Consider the following 18,484-nt stretch of genomic DNA (forward strand, 5'->3'; position numbering starts at 1 on the left):
CGTTGTCTCTTAGGTTTATAGTATCCTTTACCCACATACCTTGTATAGTCTGGTGAAAGGAACATGCCCTCCCCTGTAATTATTTTATATTTTCCCAACTCGTGTTTTCTTACAATAACCATTATTTATTTATTGAAAAACTTCACGTAGGTGAATTCTGATGGATATAATTTCATCATTAAAGGATATCATACGATTATCTTGGTCGGTTATCCTAAAATTTACTCTGTATATGGTTTTTCCTGACACAGGTAAATAGACAAGATTTTTTGGTTCCATATTAAATTTATAACCAATCGGGGTTGAGTATGCACTGAATGAAAATATTGTATTTGTTCTTATTCCATCGTTATAAGCACCATCAATCAAATCACAATGAATTAATACTGAATTTATACCGGAGGATATTTGGATAACATTATCACTGTAAAACGTCCCGTTATTTTCAATCTTTTTTGAAGAGAAACCCAATAGCTCTCTAAACGAATTTTCAATCGTGAAATCAACTTTATAATTATTTTTAAGTTTAATAGTTGATTTTGAAGTGTGTTTTTGAATATCTATTACAATATTTTTTGGTTCATCACCTTTTTCTTTCATAAGGCGAGAGACTTCTGAAGATATTTGAGAAATCTCGTAAGCTCCAGGTGAAACGGTTATAGTTTTATATCCACTTCCTGGATTATAACTAAACTTGTTGTTTTTCTCTGTGATATTAAACAAGGTATTATAAGTTTCCATTGACAATAAAGATGCCTCATATGAGGTAAGGGGGTCAAGTTGTAGTGGGTAAGGGAATGAAGCTGTGTAATCGCTCGTTGTGAAATTAAAACTAAGAATTGTGCTTCTCATCTTATTTAATATCTAATAAAATATCTTTGTATTGACATTTATTAATTATTTTCATATTCATCAACTGATCTAAAATGGCTGAGGATTCATTAAAACAATTGTTGTTTCCAGCCTTCTTACTACCTAACAACAATAATAGCCTATTAACTAATTGTGATGGGTCATTTGGAAGAAAACTAACACCCGAACCAAGCTTACTTAAAGCATCAATAATATGTTTCTCCTTCTCATTCTTCTTACTTTTACCAGCAACAGAAACTCCATAATCAAGTGCATTTAACAACTCAATATATACCCTATCTTCCTCTCTTTCCATATCAAGTGGTTCCTCAAAATATTTTGAACCGCTGAATCCGGGGTTTGTTAGAAGAAACATTAATCTTGGAGTTAATTTAACATTTGGTTGAGTAGAACTCAAGAACATCAATTCATCATTAAATATCAATACCTTTTCTTCCACAAGATGAAACACTGCTGGTTCTTCTGTTGGAATGAGACCTGCTCTGGTTTTTGAACCCGCCGAATATTCATTGTTTTGAAGAGCTTCCACAACATAATTAGGGGGTTGATTTACCTGCTCAAGTTTCCGAAATAATCCCTCGTCATCATATTCTAATTCACCAAGTTCTTGTTTTGTTATCTGACTAAAATCTTTGAGCATTTGAAGTTTTTTCGGAGTAAATTCTACCGTGGGAACTGTAGGTGATTGTTGAGTTTTCAAAAGTGGTTTAAAGAATTTCTCTTGTTTTCTTTCAAAGGCTTCTTCACCAGTTAGTTTCTGTCTCCGTTTCTTCTTTATCTCTTCCTGTTGTTTAACAACTTTTGAAACTAATTGTTGATGTTCCTTAAACTTTCTTTCTCTTTCTTCGGTATTCATTTTCTGTATTTATTTATTGAAAAATATCATTTAATGAATTGTAAAGGTCAATGGGAAAATTTTCCTTTTCTTCATCATTATAGTAAATGTGTTGAAATAAATCTTTTTCTTTAAATATTTCATCAAATTCTTTATTGGTATTAATACGAGTTGTTATTTCTTCTTCACTAATACTTGTATCTCTGCTTTTCATACGTTTGCGTTGAATCTCCTCATCGATATCAAAACCGAATGATAAAATCTTAACTCCATCACCACACAATTGTTTAATAATTTGTCTCATTCCTTCAGGATTAGTTTCTAAAATCCCAAGACCATTAGATTTTACTTTATTTAACTCACTCTTACAATGTGAATATTTTGTAGAACCAAGAGAGACCTCCTCAAATATTTGACCTTCGTTCCTCAATCGCATATGTTCCTCCATTGAAATGTAGTAATAATCTTTCCCTTCTACTTCTCCTGGTCGCTTTGCTCTGGTTGTAGTACTCACAAAACGAATCATAGGGTGTTTTTTAAAAAAACTTACAATCTTTTCATTTTTACTATTCAAGAGTTTAGATTTATGAAAGTTCTTTCCAGAAGCAGATTTACCCACAAGGTTAATAATAATTGTTGTCATTTATATATGTAATTATGTTTAAAATAAAAATACATCCTTTAATATCTCATCTTGTTTCACAACAATATATTTATATTTTCCAATCGTGTGTTTCATATAATTTTCAAATTCTTTTTTACTACATAACGTAGAGCAATTATCTCTCCAAAAATTATTTACATCTATTGAATTTAACTTAAATAAAATAAAAGTATTGGCATTGTTTCTTATTGAGCGTCGAGGGAGTTGAAAATATGACTGACTAAGATAAATACAATTACAAGAAGAATGTCTCCCTCTTGTATAGTAGCTGTCCATTACTGTTTGGTTTCTCTCATTAACACAATCATCAAAGATGACGAGGTTCTTTTTTGATTTATCTAAATCTTGAGGTGAAGGTATATCATCCGTATTATCACTGAGAATACAAGTTATGGGTTTTGGTTTCGATTTTGATTTCTGTGTATCACAAAATAATTGTATTATATCTTCAATATTATAATCATTTAGTTTGTTTTGAAGTTTAAATAAACCGATAATGTCTTCCTTTTTAAGACCTGCATTAAAACCCTGTGAGAGTAGTTGATACTCGGGTTGAAAACTAGACTTTGTAAAAATTATTAAATTATCATAATCTAAAAAATTAGGACCAAGGAGCATCTTTAAAAGTAAACAGGTTTTTCCACATCCGCTTGAACCAACTATTAGACATCTCAATGAATTTGGAATGTTTTTATGGTTATTAAATTTTATCTTATTTTCCCAAACGGGTAAAAAATCATTCATTTATATATTTGGAAAACAAGTCATCTAACTTTTTTTGAGCTATTTTAGAAACTCTATATTTTATCCTGAGTTCGGGTTTAATTTCAAAATAATTCATTATTTTATTTATATAGTATCTTGTATTAACATTTCCATTAAAATTATTTTGAATAATAAATATCATTAAACCCTTATACATTTCCTCAATACAAATAGTCTCTTCCCTTGAAAGAAATGGTGTATTATCATCACAATACTTAACATTCATCTCTCTTATTAATCTTGTAAAGTAATTCATTTTTGGTTCTAATTTAAAAGAGTTATATATTTTTTTATATTTTTTATTATCATTAATTAAAATTAAATCACAGAAAATACATTGTTTATATGAACCCTCATTATTAAGCCCTATTCTATCACAAGCCGGACAATTCTCTAATTTATCATATGGAGAGTCTGGAAATTCTAAATATCCTTCAGAACTTATCATATTTATGTGGTAAATTTTTGCTTAAACTAAACGCAAGTTTATTCATTAATAAATACAATGTTTCAAAGCACAAAAGACAAATTTCAATCAATCTCTACTTCGGTGGAAGATATAGAAAAATATGTCAAAGATGTTAAATTGAACAAAGATAAATATGGAAATTTTTGGGTAAAACCAGTTATGGAAAATAACATGAGCCCCTCTATTTCATTTAAAGGAAGAGCTCTAACTATACCTGGAAAGACATCCATTAAAGTAAATCTAACAAAAGTTTCTCCTCTACTCCTGGCAATTTATTCAAAGCTTGAAAAAGTGATTGACCACGATACTTTGAAAAAGAATGATAAGACCATTAATAATTCTAGAGGAGACATTTGTATTTTCTTTAATAATCCAAAGGGTGTAGATCTAAGTAAAATGAATGATGTTAATATTTCTGGTGAAATGTCATTTCGTTCTATGATAGTTAGAGATTATTTAAAGATAACTTTTGATATAAAAATTGTAGAGATTGAATCTGTTAATGAAAGAAAGTATATAGATATTGATGGGAATATTTTTCTTGCTAATTAAATATGAGTCAATACAGCAGTGAAGATTTTACTATTTCATTGAACTCAGACGATAGTGATGATAGTATTTCATTGAACTTGGACGATGGTGATGATAGTATTTCATTGAACACAGATGATAGTTATGATACTAATAGTTTGTGCTCAAATGATAGTTATGAGAGTAGCTTTATTGATGACTGAGTATGATTCTGAGTATTCATGTGATAGTTATGACTTAGATGATTCTGAGTGAAAAAGTGTTTCAGTTTAAGCACAGTGATATATATAAAACGGAGCTGTAAAGCTCAAAAGTGTTTTATTTTAAGCACAGTGATATATATAAAACACCACGTTTTCTCACGCTATAAATATGGTTTATTGTGATACTTGCGAGAAGGAAGTAAAATATTATAAACAACATATTCTCACCGCAAAACATACATACAACATTTTAAACAAACTTTCCCCTCTTCCACCTGAAACAAAACACTGTTCTACATGTAATAAAAATATCCTCAAGAAAGGCTTCAAAATACATCTTAAAACAAATCTACATTTATCAAATTTTATCACAACTAAAAACTCTGATGGAGCATTCAAAGGACATATTAAAATAAGAGTCTTTAACTTCAAACCTCCTGAACCAGAGTCTATAGTTGATGCTGTAGAAATAGTTAAACCTGCTGTTCAAACGTTGATTGAAAAAACACTAAAGGAAATGAAACCACTTAAATTTTATATGGGAGTAAAATTAGAAATGACAAAGGATGAAGGAGTTATAGATGCACCATACATGAGAACTGAGCCACACTTTATATCTTCATATCAAGATTTTAAAACATCAGGAGTCTATGATGAACTTATTAAACAAGAGCAAGATGTGGATAATTCAATCGTAGGAAGTGGATTCAATATAGGAAAAATTATTTACATAGACATTCATATTCTTAAATCAGATCCTCTAAAAGCTTCTTCTTACATTGATTTACCCAGTGTTATCAAAAATAGAAAAGCAGTTATCAATATCAAAAATAAAGACAATAAATGTTTTCTCTGGTCTATTTTAGCACACTTACATCCTCCACATTTTCATGATGAAAGAGTATCTCATTATAAAAAATATGAGAATACATTAAATACGAAACATCTAAAGTTTCCGATGACTTTAAATGATATTCCTAAATTTGAAAAGATGAATAATTTATCAGTTAATGTTTATGGTCTAACAGAAACAAACAACATTCAGGTTTTAAAGCTTTCTGACAGTTGTAAACAAACTCATATTAATCTTCTATATTTTAATTCAGACGAAAATTCACATTATACATACATCAAAGATATTACAAAATTAATAAAACCACAAGTATGTAAAAGAACAAATAAAATATATATTTGTATGCGTTGTCTTAACTTCTTCCATACACAAGAAAGATTAGATAAACATTCAAATTATTGTGGTGAACATAAATCAACGGTAATCAACATGCCTAAAAAAGACTCAAAGATCACATTCAAAGATGAAAAGAAAACAATAAAACATCCATTTGTTATATATGCTGATTTTGAAAGTATTTTAGAAAAAATTGATACTGCTTCTCCAGATCCAAAAGAATCATACACAAATAAATATCAAAAACATACTCCTTGTGGTTTTTGTTATTATATCAAATCATCCGTTGGTGATAAATATAACAAGTTAGAGATGTATAGAGGCTCAAATACCCCAGAGGAGTTTGTGAAACGACTAGAAAAAGACTGTGTTCGATTAACCAAGATAATGAGAGAAACCAATAAACCAATGTCCTTAACAAGTAAAGAAAAAAGGGAATTTATAAAAAACAATGTCTGTCATATTTGTGAGGAGAAAATTGGTAAAGGTCTAAAGGTTAGAGACCATTGTCATCTCACTGGTAAATATAGAGGTCCGGCTCATCAAAGTTGTAATATTAATTATCAACTCCCCTCTTTCATTCCTGTCTTTCTTCATAACAACGCTCATTATGATACACATTTATTTATCAAGGAACTCTCAAAGACTTCTGGAAGTATCTCAGCAATTCCAAACACGGATCAGAAATACATTTCATTCACAAAAACAATTCACACATCTCCTATTACTCATATCAGATTTCTTGATACATTTAAATTCATGGCAAGTCCATTGGCTAACTTGGTTCAAAATCTAAAAGAGTTTCCATGTCTTTCAGAGTATTTTTTAGATAAAGATTTTCTAACACAAAAGGGAATTTACCCCTATGACTATATGGACTCATTTGAGAGATTCAATGAAACACAACTTCCTTTAAAAGAAAATTTCTATAACAAATTAAATAATAGTCATATATCTGATAAAGATTATGTACACGCACAAAATGTTTGGAAAAAATATAACATTAAGAATCTTGGTGAGTATCACGATTTGTACCTCAAAACTGATGTGCTTTTGTTGGCCGATGTATTTGAAGCCTTTAGATCTGTTTGTCGCACTGGATATGGATTGGATCCTGCTCACTACTACACAGCACCTGGATTGGCCTGGAGTGCGATGTTGAAAATGACAAAACAAGATTTGGATTTGATAACCGATGTTGATATGCTTTTGATGATTGAAAAGGCAAAAAGAGGTGGAATTTCACAAGTCTGCTCGAGTAGATACGCAAAAGCAAATAACAAATATCTTCCAAATTATGATCCAACGAAAGAGAGTTCTTACTTGATGTACTATGACGCGAACAACCTGTATGGCTGGGCAATGTCTCAGGCTCTTCCTTATGGAAAACTTAGATGGGTAAAGGAAAAAGACTACAAAAACGTTTTACAAGATGTATGTATCTCTACACAAAAAGAATTGGATGAAGAAAAAGTTGGTTATTATTTTGAAATTGATTTAAAATATCCAGAGGAACTCCATAACCTACACAAAGATCTCCCATTTGCTTGTGAGAAAGAAAGTCCAAAGAAAGAATGGTTGAGTGATTATCAACGATCGTTTGATATAGGTGAATCAACAGAAAAATTACTTACTACATTATATAACAAGAAAAATTATGTTCTACACCAAAGAAATTTGCGACAATATTTATCAAAAGGTCTAAGAGTAGAGAAGATCCATAGGGTTCTAAAGTTCAATCAAAGTCATTGGTTAAAGGGGTACATTGATTTTAATACACAAAGAAGAACAGAGTCAAAAACAGATTTTGAGAAAGACTTTTATAAATTGATGAATAATGCGGTCTTTGGTAAGACTATGGAGAATGTGAGGAAAAGACAAAATATCAGACTATCAACATCTTGGGAACAAGCATCAAAATTAATTAATAGACCGAGTTTTACTCGAGCTGAGGTCTTTACTGAGAACTTTTGTGCGATCCATTTGATTAAAGAGAGTATTGAAATGAACAAACCTATTTATATTGGAACAACAATTCTTGATTTATCAAAGTCATTAATGTATGATTACTTTTATAATAACTTGAGGAAGAAATATCAAAATGATGTTAATCTACTTTATATGGATACAGATAGTTTTATTTTGAAAATTAATACCAACGATGTTTATTCAGACATGAAAAGAGACATTAATATCTATGACACGAGTAATTACAGTCCAGAGAGTGAGTTGTTCTCTTCTAAAAATAAAAAGGTGATTGGAAAGTTCAAGGATGAATTAGGAGGAAATGTTATGAGTGAATTTGTGGGATTGAGGTCTAAGGCTTATGCTTATAAATACATTGTGAATAACGTCGAAAAGACTGATAAGAAGTTAAAAGGTGTAAAGAAAAATGTTATTAAAGAAACAATAAACTTTAAGGATTATTATAACTGTTTAACAACAAAGAAAGAAGAGTTTAGAAAGATTAATGGAATAAGAAGTTATAAACATAAATTATATTCAGAAGAGATGAATAAGAAAGCATTGGGGGCTTTTGATGATAAGAGGTTTATTTTAGAAAATGGAATTGATAGTCTCCCTTATGGTTATATAAGTATATAAGTGATAAGTTAAAAAGGGGGTTAGGGATTTTAACGGGCTACCGCCGCCTTTTTACTATTATATAAATGATAGAACCAAGTACCAACCAGACTAAAGAGTGGAGGTGTAATCAACCTTGGTATATAAATGGTAAACATAACGAATGTGAAAAATATCAAATAGGTATAATTGAAAAGACAACTGGTAAAACAATTTACAAAACAAATAAGAGAATTAATTTAAATACCGGTGAATTGGGTAAAAAAGATGGAAATATTTTTGAGTGGACGGAAAACTTTGATGGTTGTCAGGAAAATATATACTTTAATTTAAAAATGGTATGTGGCACTGGAGGCGCTCAAACAAGAACATTGAGGGAGGTTTACCATTTTATCTTAGCTCAGTTAAAATATCTTAATAAAGAACCAAACTCAAACATATTTTTTGTTAATGTATTAGACGGTGAGGAGAGTTGTAGGAGAATTAAATTATTTCCCACACATAAACAAATATTTGTAGGGTCGTTGTTTGAGTGGGTCAAAGATGATTCACCAGATGATATTAAGAGTAAAAGGTTAAAAGGTCCATAAGGTCAGAAGGATCACAGGTTCACACAGAAGGACCATTGTTTAAGTGGTCTAATGAATAAGGATAACATGTCAAAAGGTTAGAAGGTTCGTAAAGAACAGGGTGAGAGAAATAGAGGTGTTTAGGGGCAATGAGGGAGGGGAAAAATTAACATGTAAGTCAATGGGAAAATGAGAGTGTCCCAGAAGCAACATATATACACTACTCCGAGGGTTCTGTCTTAACGGGCGCTCAGTCATGACAATATGTTATTCTTTATAAGTACCACACACACACCTCCAAAATTAGCACTTGTGAGTGGACCGTTGGGGCCGAGGCAATGTGTTTTGTTTTGAAGTTCCATTGCAGTAACACACACACACACACACACACACACACACACACACACACACACACACACACACACACACACACACACACACCTTCAAAACGACAACCCCAAAGGTTTAACAGAGGCGTTTAAGAAAGGAATTCAAGTGGGAAATTATCAAAATTCAATTCAAAAATATATCGGGCCCCAGAGGACACAAAATGTCAGTCAATGCTTTCCACAGCTTGAACTAACATGGTGAAACACCAAACACGAGGTGGATGGATGTTATTTTTTTATATGCATCTATCTATGTAATGATAGCATCTATCTCTAAAAGTTTTTTTTTTGTTTTTTTTTAATCTATGTATGTCGAAGTGACGAGTTGTATAATGAATTGGCTGTGCTTTTATTTGTGCAAGTTTAATAGATTTGGAGCGTTATCTCGGCCCAGCTCAAAACTCATTCCGGTGTTACACAGGCAGGGCGATTCATCAATGTGTGCCGTCCCTCGATTGGATGACAAACGGGTGTTCCGTCTATTGGTGTTAATTGGTGGACATTAAAGTTACCACGGTGTTCTTCGCAAAGATTAGGCGAGCATCGCCCTCACCATGAACAAATTCGAAATTCCTGCCCTAACCTTTCTCGAACATCAGGCTTGGGCAGCTGGTTTGTGAAAGACTTGAGCCAAATTTACCCTGGCCAACCCCACAAGCATTGTGGCCGTTAAAGGAGGAGGAGAAGAAGAAGAAGAGATAAGGAACTTTATAAATTAAGACAAGTTGAAGCATTTGATTAGCTATTCTCAAAAGCCCAAATCCAATTCTTATAAGTACCTCCACCTCCTCTTTCAACAACTGTTGTATCAAACGCCAACTTAATGGGATATGCATAAAAATGGGGCATGCAACATAAGCTGCCAACCCCAACTTAATGGGATGTGGGATAGTAATAATAATAATGACTAGATGGGCGACTTTATAACTGCGGACAGTTATTACCAGGATCCAATTTGCCCCGCTTTGGTATAACCCCACTTTGTTCAGATGCGTTATCCATGACATCCTCTTTATAAAACTGAATTCATAATTGGATTTTAAGTAAATAAAAGAGGGGTCCTTGGGGTCTTTTGGGTCGTTGGGTTATTTTGGGACCTCAGGGTCTTTTGGGGTCTTCTGGTTCTCTTGGGTCTTTGGGATATTTAAGGGTCTTTGGGTCCTCTGGGTCTTTTGGGTTTTTGGAGTCCATCGAGTGGTTTTAGAGATTTGGAGGTCCAAAGTTTTTCAGGTTTTCCAAGATAATGCCAGTACCACGTAACCTATAATGTCATAATTATCACTAAAAATTCTGCATGAGTAAACACATACTACGTTGAAAAAATTGTATCAATCAGACCAACAATTGCCGAGAAAATGATTTTAAAACCGAATAAACCCATGAAAAGCCATCTGGAAGAATAATAATAATAAACGGAACAAAAACAATAGGTGTCCATCCAGTAAGGATTAGATCCCTAATAATAATAATAATAATAATAATAATAATAATAATCCATGTATAAAAGGAGCAGAGTTTCTCCGTCTGTAATGCTTTATTCTAAAGAGTTTCTTCTGTCATAGAATAATACAAATGGTACCATTGGAAAGCTAATAACCAATTTACTTGGAACAAAAATTCGTTCATTTAATTGCATTTATTTGCCTGTTTTAAAAGCCGAAGTTTCCAATTTTGAGGAAGAAGCGGGACCTCGAGCTTTAATGTAGCGGTTCCAGCAGTAACATTTATTATTCTACAACAGCAGCAACCATTTACAAGTACATGGGAGGAGCATCCACAAGGAAACGTAGTAATACTTCTTGAAGTAATAGAAATATATATAAAAAGTACATGAAAGGAGCATGCAAACAAAAGCAACAGGAACAACAATTGTTATAAAAGATCCTTTTTCATGTGTTTTACTTCATTTTACATCCTCATTGAGATTCAGATAGACATGCAATGCAATATGCTTGTGAAGTGCAACATTCTGTCTTTTCTTTGAACCCATCAGCGAAACAACAGGAGGCACTCCTAGTAATAATAATTCCAAACTCGGTTATCACATTCCATCATAATTTTATTTTCAGGGGTATATGAATACCTAAAAGTTTCCTCTATTTTCCACTTCCTCTCTTCTTACCCCCATTATCATTTTTATTTGTATCATTTTTCCCTGATAGTTCTGATGTTAAAAATGACAATACTGGTGGTGTTTGGCTTGGATGTGCACAGAAACATACAAAAAGAGCTGTGCAGCACTCGTTGAGGAATTGCAGCGCTGTGAGCAGCTCGGCCTCATTCTTTACAATTTCCATCCGGGGTCTACATGTGGCCAGATAGAAGTCGATGCCTGCCTTGATCGAATTGCCGCAGCCATTAATGAAGCCCATGCAGCCACACACAGGGTAATTTCCGGTAAGGCCCAAGAACCAAGTAGACCTTGTCGTTATTTTAGTTTATTATAGCTTAAATTCGTTTTTTTTGTGGTGAAGAAAACTTTCCCTTCCTCATCCACATGATTGAAGACATCAGATCTCTCTTATACATCCATACATGGCAGTGATAGAAAACATGAGCTGCCAGGGGAACACTGTTGGTGGAAGGTTTGAAGATCTTCGTGGAATCATCGACCGCGTGCGTGACAAGGCTCGTATCGGCGTTTGCTTTGACACATGCCACGCGTTTGCTGCTGGTAAGCTTTTATTTTGTCAAAATTTGCTTAGCCTAACATGTAATCAACATGCTCATTAAAAAGGAGACATATATTTACTATTGGCTAAATATAGGAGCATCATGGTTTATGCAAAAAATCCTTGTCTGTCGGTATCTGAATTTCATAACAAAAATGTTCTTTCTCATTGATTCCGCAGGGTATGACATATCAACTGCTGATGGACTGAGACGTGTGCTGGATGAGTTTGAGCAAATTGTAGGGCTGAAATATCTCAAAGCTGTTCATCTAAATGATTCAAAGGGTATAACATCTAAACAACGCTCTGTTTTCTACTTTGATTTTCATTTTTTGATTGACTTTTTTCATATCTTGACACTCAGGTGCTTCATTCTTATCTTTGCTTCATCCCCATGCTCAGTGAAATTAACTTTGTGACTTTCTACTAAAGGAGGCAATATTACAGGAAATTACTGGATCATAAGTGCAGAGGTTAAGGCTCATGAAAAAGCTGAATGACAAAAAATGAAAGGTCAATAACTTACTTGGTGGGGAGGGTAGCCTGTGGACAAATAACATAAAGATGAACAACATCATTGTGTGTAGATAAAGCATTAGCCAGATAGAAGGGGCAGGCACTGTGTATGAAACAGAAAACCAAATACTACATTGGCGTCATCAGAAGGAACCAAAAAAAAAAAAGTAAAGAGCAAAGATGGAGTCATCAGGAGGAACCTGAATAGGATTCGGGTTTCAGCCGCTACTGCTCTACCCTCAAACCCATCCAAGCGCAGCCAAATGAGCCTTCCAGAAAAAAAGAATTTTGCAAGAATTCACTTCTCCGAAGACAGATAGATAAAGAAAGAGAGAAATAAAGAAGAAGCAAGAATTAGAATGAATAAAGAGAAATATTAAAAAGTAGAAAGAAATCTGAAAGGAACAAAGATCCCTAACTCTTAGCCCTAACTCCTAACACTAACTCCTAGCTCTGGAAAGATGTTGGGAAGAATCCAGGTAGATCTATGATAGACCCAGATAGTATGTCTGCAGGGATAAACACTATGAAAGCCTTGTACATACAGAGCCGAATTTACGAAAGGTTCTAACACACACCTAACCCTGAAACCCTGACAAAAACATATTTGTATGCACACAGCTAATCGCCTGTCTAAATAGAAATTTACAAAGGGAGATAAACAGATGATTAATTGTGTGTCTAAACAGCTGATTAGCCTGTGAAACACCGCACATATCTCCAACATCCAATTGAAATGATGCACCTGCACAGAATCGAAGAGCCATGGACCGTTGTTGGAGGGGATTCAGTGCATTGCTCCTCATCGTAGGTTGATCCAGATCATCTTGCACGAGATTCAGCAGCCAACAAAATTATTCCTTTGAGAGTCTAAGGCCGGACAAATTTGATATTGTCATACTTTTCCAGAGGATTGCATGTGTCCTCGAAGATTCTCAATGCATGTCGAAGAACTGCCCTATTCCTATCCTCTTCTGCTTGCCCTTGAGGGAATTCAAGCACTCCTAACGCATCCATATTCACCGCCCCATGTAAACTACCAATTATAAGCCATGCAATGCTTGCTTTGAGGCCTTAAACATGCTCTCACCGACATGTAAAAGATTCTTTGCTATTTAAACGCTTGTGATTAGGTTTTAGTCGCGAATTAGATCAAAACTCTTTGGTGATTGGCAACTAACTTTGAACGGTTGATCATCGCGCGATTAGCGATTATACATGCGTCTAACTCTTAAACACCTTTCATAAATTCGGCCTACACTGTTACAAGTGAGGATAGAAAACTCATACATAGGTATGGGAAACATGAGATGGAGTCATGAAAAACTGTGAAAGAGGATATAGGACAGACATGGGGAAGTACTTGGTTATTGTGACAGAAGAGAGAACTCAACAAATTGGTGAAGCTGAGTGAAACGCTGAGACAATGCAAAGAGTAACGAAGAAATGATCATTTGATGTATGCATACAACCTCAAGGGGTATGGGGAGTTGAGGGCTTAGAGTAGAGGTGGGAAAGTAGAGAATTGAGACCTGAAAAAAAGAGAATGAAGGAATGTTCAGACACTAACCTGTCTGCAGTAAAGAGGAAGAAACAGACCATAGGAAGGGGAGGAGGAGGAGGCTATTGAGCCCGTCAAAGTCTGCACTAGCATTGCCCATGTATGGTTGTTTGGTGTCCTCTACCCTTTTAAGTGCTGAGCTTCAAACAAGGAAGCAACGACACCTTTTTAAGTTTTGGTATGACTCGGCTGGGGTTTGAACCGCCGACTAGCCAGACTCAGAGCGGATTCTTGCCACCGAGAATTACGCCACCGAGTCTAGTCTTGATGCGATTTATTTGTGCCATTATGGGACACAGATGAGGTGCAAACCTCTGACAGGGATAAATGCTGAATAATTTCATTGTGACGGAATCACACAAGTGCTCATATTATGCGAATATATTCACATTGGGATCCAACTTGGAAGTAATAATCCCAATACCGGGTATGTCTACCTTTGGCAACAATGACTGCCTTGCATTGCCATTACATTAACCATATGAGCACTCACACCTGAGCCTCAGAATGTGGGATTCCATGCCTGAAAAAGCTTCTGTTCCAGCTCATCGAGGGTCTGTAGCTGTCTTCGCAAGGTTTGGATACGACGATCAGTGATGTCCCAGAGATGTTCAATTGGATAGAAATCAACCAAGATGAAAGGCCAAGGTGTAATGGCATTAACGTTGGCTTTGACAAGAATGTTCCTTGTTTGAATGGCCCTTTTGAGCAGGATAATTATTGTGTAAAAAGATGATTCCTAGACCATGTTGAAAGGTAGACAACATGTATTGCAGTAAGATCTCATGAATGTGTCGATCTGCCATCAGATTGCCATGGATACAGATGAAGTTTGTGCAAAATGTTTCAGCAATACCACCCCACATCATGACACTTCCACATCTAAAATATGTGGCTTGCTGGACATAGACTGTGACTTATCACTCATTGCATCTTCTGTAGATCCGTGTGTGGAAACTATCATCCATTCACTTTCAAGGAAAAACCTGGATTCGTCAATAAACGTAACACTTGTGCATTGCCTCCGTGCCCGTCGGACGTGCTGATTTGACCACTGCAAGAATGTGTGGATGTGTTGCGATGCAAGTCTTGAATACTGAACAGGATGACGAGCACAGATTCCTGCATCATGGAGACTCCTCCAGATGGGGTTGACACTTATCCTGTGATGTCCAGGGAGTGTGTTTGTAGTATTCTGGCCAGTTTGTAACTGATTGCTTCGATGGGTCGTGCTAATGTATCAGTCCTGAGTGAGGGTCATTATGCTGGGACGTCAACTATTCGGCATATATCTTGTTGATACAGTACTGTCTTCTGAGATCATAAACAGTTCCTCTCCATGTTGAAGAGCCTTGCAACATGTTAATAGAAGACCCTGCTTGTGAAGGTGTCAAATTATTTTATTCTTCACGTTTTATGACAGACGTGACATTCGTATGGATTGTTAAGACGATACAATTAGTGTGTTTTTGGATTATCCACATCTGAAAGACTGTTTTGAATTAGCTCAGAATGCCTTGTGTCACCTCCGAAAACCTAAGGGTGCATGAGTTACACGTGCTGAACGATTATTGCATGAGGCAATCGTGTAGCATGAAAACTTGCAATCAGGTGTTCTGCACATCCTTCGTGCCAAAAAGGCACTTTGAATTATCAGTTCTACATGGTCTGTGTCTATGTAGCGGTGTCGTCGAGCCAACAAGGCACAGGTCGAGTCCCATAACAGCAAGATGCTGCACGACCTGTTAGCAAGAAGCGTTTCCTGCCACACTAATGCATTGTATCTGTGCTGATGATCACCAGTTAGGAGGTGTGGTTGCAGTCAAGAAGGATAAATTAAACAAAAGGAGCAACTCTGACCCTCAATGCGACGTGACACTAACGTGTGCAATATGATTTACGTGCATGACCTCAGCGTGCTGTCGCTTTTAGGGTCAGAGTTGCTCCTTTTGTTTAAATAATATGCTGTGTATTCTTTTATTTATTTAGTTTTTGTCGAGGTGGGTGGAGCTTAGAGAAAAAAAATGTTAGATTAATGAATTTATTCCATTGGGTACCAAATTCTGCACCAGGCGTGGTCTCTTCTCCACTTCAATGGCCTTTTTTTTTTGCACTTTATTGTTGGCATGGAACCAAATTTGGGAACGTAAGGCCAATTTTTGAAAATTTATCTTGACTCAGTCTCTACCGTATCTTTTTTTACGAGTTCTTCAAACCCCTGGGCTGCTCACATGATATTTCTTTTGTGGCAGTTGTGTTGTTAAATGGAATAAAATGCTTAAAGCCTTATTTAACTTTGTCTTCCTCCTAATCTGTGTTGCTATTAGGAAAGTTGGGCTGCCACCTGGACCGTCATGAAAACATTGGCAAGGGATATATTGGTCTGGCTGGCTTCCGTGCTATTATGAATGAGCCACGGTTTGACCACTTGCCTATGATTCTTGAAACGCCCTTTGAGTAAGTGTTTTCTCATTTCTGAGGCCTCCTTGATGCTGTTTTTCGTAAAGAATATTTTTAACGAGTGTTTTAATCTCCTCCAACTTGTATATAGCAGTTAGGAGGTAGGACAGAAAGGCCGTAATTTATGGTTAATGTTTAATTTGTTATATTGATAATATAAAAATGAGGACAAGTTCACAGACTTGGTGTGAGTGAATGAATACAATTGACGTGTCGGTTTGTAGAACAGCCATTATATGGTACTGCAGTGCTAGATTTGTCAATGAGTATATTGATCTAAGTCTGGTAAAACAGGTTGAGGTGGGAGAACATTTATGAGTTGGGGTTCTTTCGAGTAGAAACCAAGGTAGTGATGCTGGTTTTCAATAAGGCAGATTTTGAGGGGATGTGACAAATTTGGTAAAGTTGTTTAGGAGTTTACTCGGCTCCAAATGACATTTTAGGAAAGTGGCAGGTGCTTAAAAATATCATAGCGGGTTGCAGCAGAAATTTTATTTCAGAAAACTGCGTAGGTAAGAGTAGAAGAAAACTAGCATCGGACATTTGTCTGGAATAGAAACTGGATTAGAGGCAGATTGGGACAGTTGCAGGAGAAAGTGGAAGGTAGTTTAAAAACCAGCCAAGGATTCAAAATACATTCAAGGAAAGTGTGGCAAGGACCAATTTTTTTTCTCCTTTTTTTGTATACAAAGTCGAGGCTCGTGTAAGAGCTAACACATAAAAACAGAAACAGAAACTCACATAAACATAAGAAAGGGAGTGGGAGACGAGAGGGGGAGAGAGAGGGAAGCGCAACAACAGTGGAGAACAGGGACATTGTGAGATCTGTGGAAGGGAGAGGGGTGGGGTGGGGTACACATGATAAACAAGATGGACACTACTCGGACTTTCAAGAAAGAAAATTTGAAAAAGGTGGATTTGGAGTATATAAACGGGGGTAGAAAAGATCGAGGTTTTGGATGGGGGAAGGTATGAGATGGTGGTGAACAGCTGTTTTAAAGACCTGGAGGGATGAGTGGGATTGAAGAGAGTGAGGGAGTTTGTTCCAGAGACGGGAGAAAAGAGGAATGAAAGAGTGAAGGTGAGCAGAGAGTCTTGATTTGGGCAGTTTGATGTCACATGAAATCTTGCATATGTTGCCCTTCATTTATTCATTTGCTGTGTGTGCCTGAATGCATCTTCTGCCCTCCTCCTACCAAACCACAACCATTGTGGTGGAAAATAATTACTAAAATGTATTTCTCTTCTCAGTCATCACATCGTCATTACTTGTATCCCTTGATTTTACCAGTCAGCTGATGCATGTCGTGGTGTGTTTGTTTTCGGGGTAAGTGGGGGCATGGGCTGGATGAACAGAACTTGCCTTTTCCTGAATCCTCAGTGTTCTTGTTCCTTGTGTTTCCCAATTACATCCACAGTTCCAGCTCGGGTTACAAGAAAGAAATCGAGTTGTTGTACTCACTTTGTGGGTGAGGCTTCCATCATCGATTGATTGTGAAATTGAAGCATTCTCTCCATTTGTTCCAGTGCAAGTTTAACGTGTATCGTGAAATGTTTTTCTTGCTTTTTCCATTAACCATTGAATTTCGTTAAGGAAAGCAAAACTTCTAAAAGCCAAAATGTTGGAGGAGAATTTTCACTGTTTTCTCACTTCACAAATTTCTTGTTTTTATAAATTTTGAACTTAATTCATGAAATCGTTGTGTGTATTCGGAGAATATACTCGTATAACACTTTCCTGGAATCTACTTTTACAGTTTTCATGTGCGATAACTTTGCCCATTTATTATTTTCTATTTTTTATGAGCATTTTATTTTCAAATAAAGCTTTTTTATTGTTTTTTACTAATGCCTATTTTCTGCCAAATTATACATCTCAGCAGGGAGGTATATATCGCATGTTCATTTGGCCAGGTGTTACCCTTGTTCTCAACCATGAACCACCTCTGCTGGGCCAAAATAAGACTATTATGGAATGAGTTCCTTTTTTTTGTATACCAAGTCGAGACTCGTGTAAGAGCTGACAAATGAAATGCAAAAAACATAAACGGACACATAAAACATATAATAAAGGGAGCGAGAGACAAGAGGGGGAGAGAGAGGGAAGCCACACAAGCACAACAGTAGAGAACAGGGACATCAGTAGATCTGTGGAAGGGAGAGGGCTGGGGTGGGGTGGGAGGTGGTGGGATGGGGTACATGGTA

General features: G+C 35.5%; 1 protein-coding gene across 1 annotated transcript in view; it reads left to right on the forward strand.

The window, feature by feature from the left end:
* LOC137423335 (putative endonuclease 4) overlaps positions 1–18,124 on the forward strand; it is a 103,132-nt gene extending 85,008 nt beyond the window's left edge. Inside the window, exons 8-12 of the mRNA XM_078774321.1 lie at positions 11,285–11,467; positions 11,613–11,744; positions 11,923–12,027; positions 16,147–16,276; positions 17,698–18,124. Coding sequence (XP_078630447.1) covers positions 11,285–11,467; positions 11,613–11,744; positions 11,923–12,027; positions 16,147–16,276; positions 17,698–17,752 — 605 coding nt within the window. The 3' untranslated portion in view covers positions 17,753–18,124. The remainder of the gene's footprint in view (positions 1–11,284; positions 11,468–11,612; positions 11,745–11,922; positions 12,028–16,146; positions 16,277–17,697) is intronic.
* Positions 18,125–18,484: the final 360 nt, after the last annotated feature.

The sequence above is a fragment of the Myxine glutinosa genome, chromosome 3 (genome assembly GCF_964187855.1).
Source record: "Myxine glutinosa chromosome 3, kmMyxGlut1.1, whole genome shotgun sequence".
Taxonomy (NCBI): Eukaryota; Metazoa; Chordata; class Myxini; order Myxiniformes; family Myxinidae; genus Myxine; species Myxine glutinosa.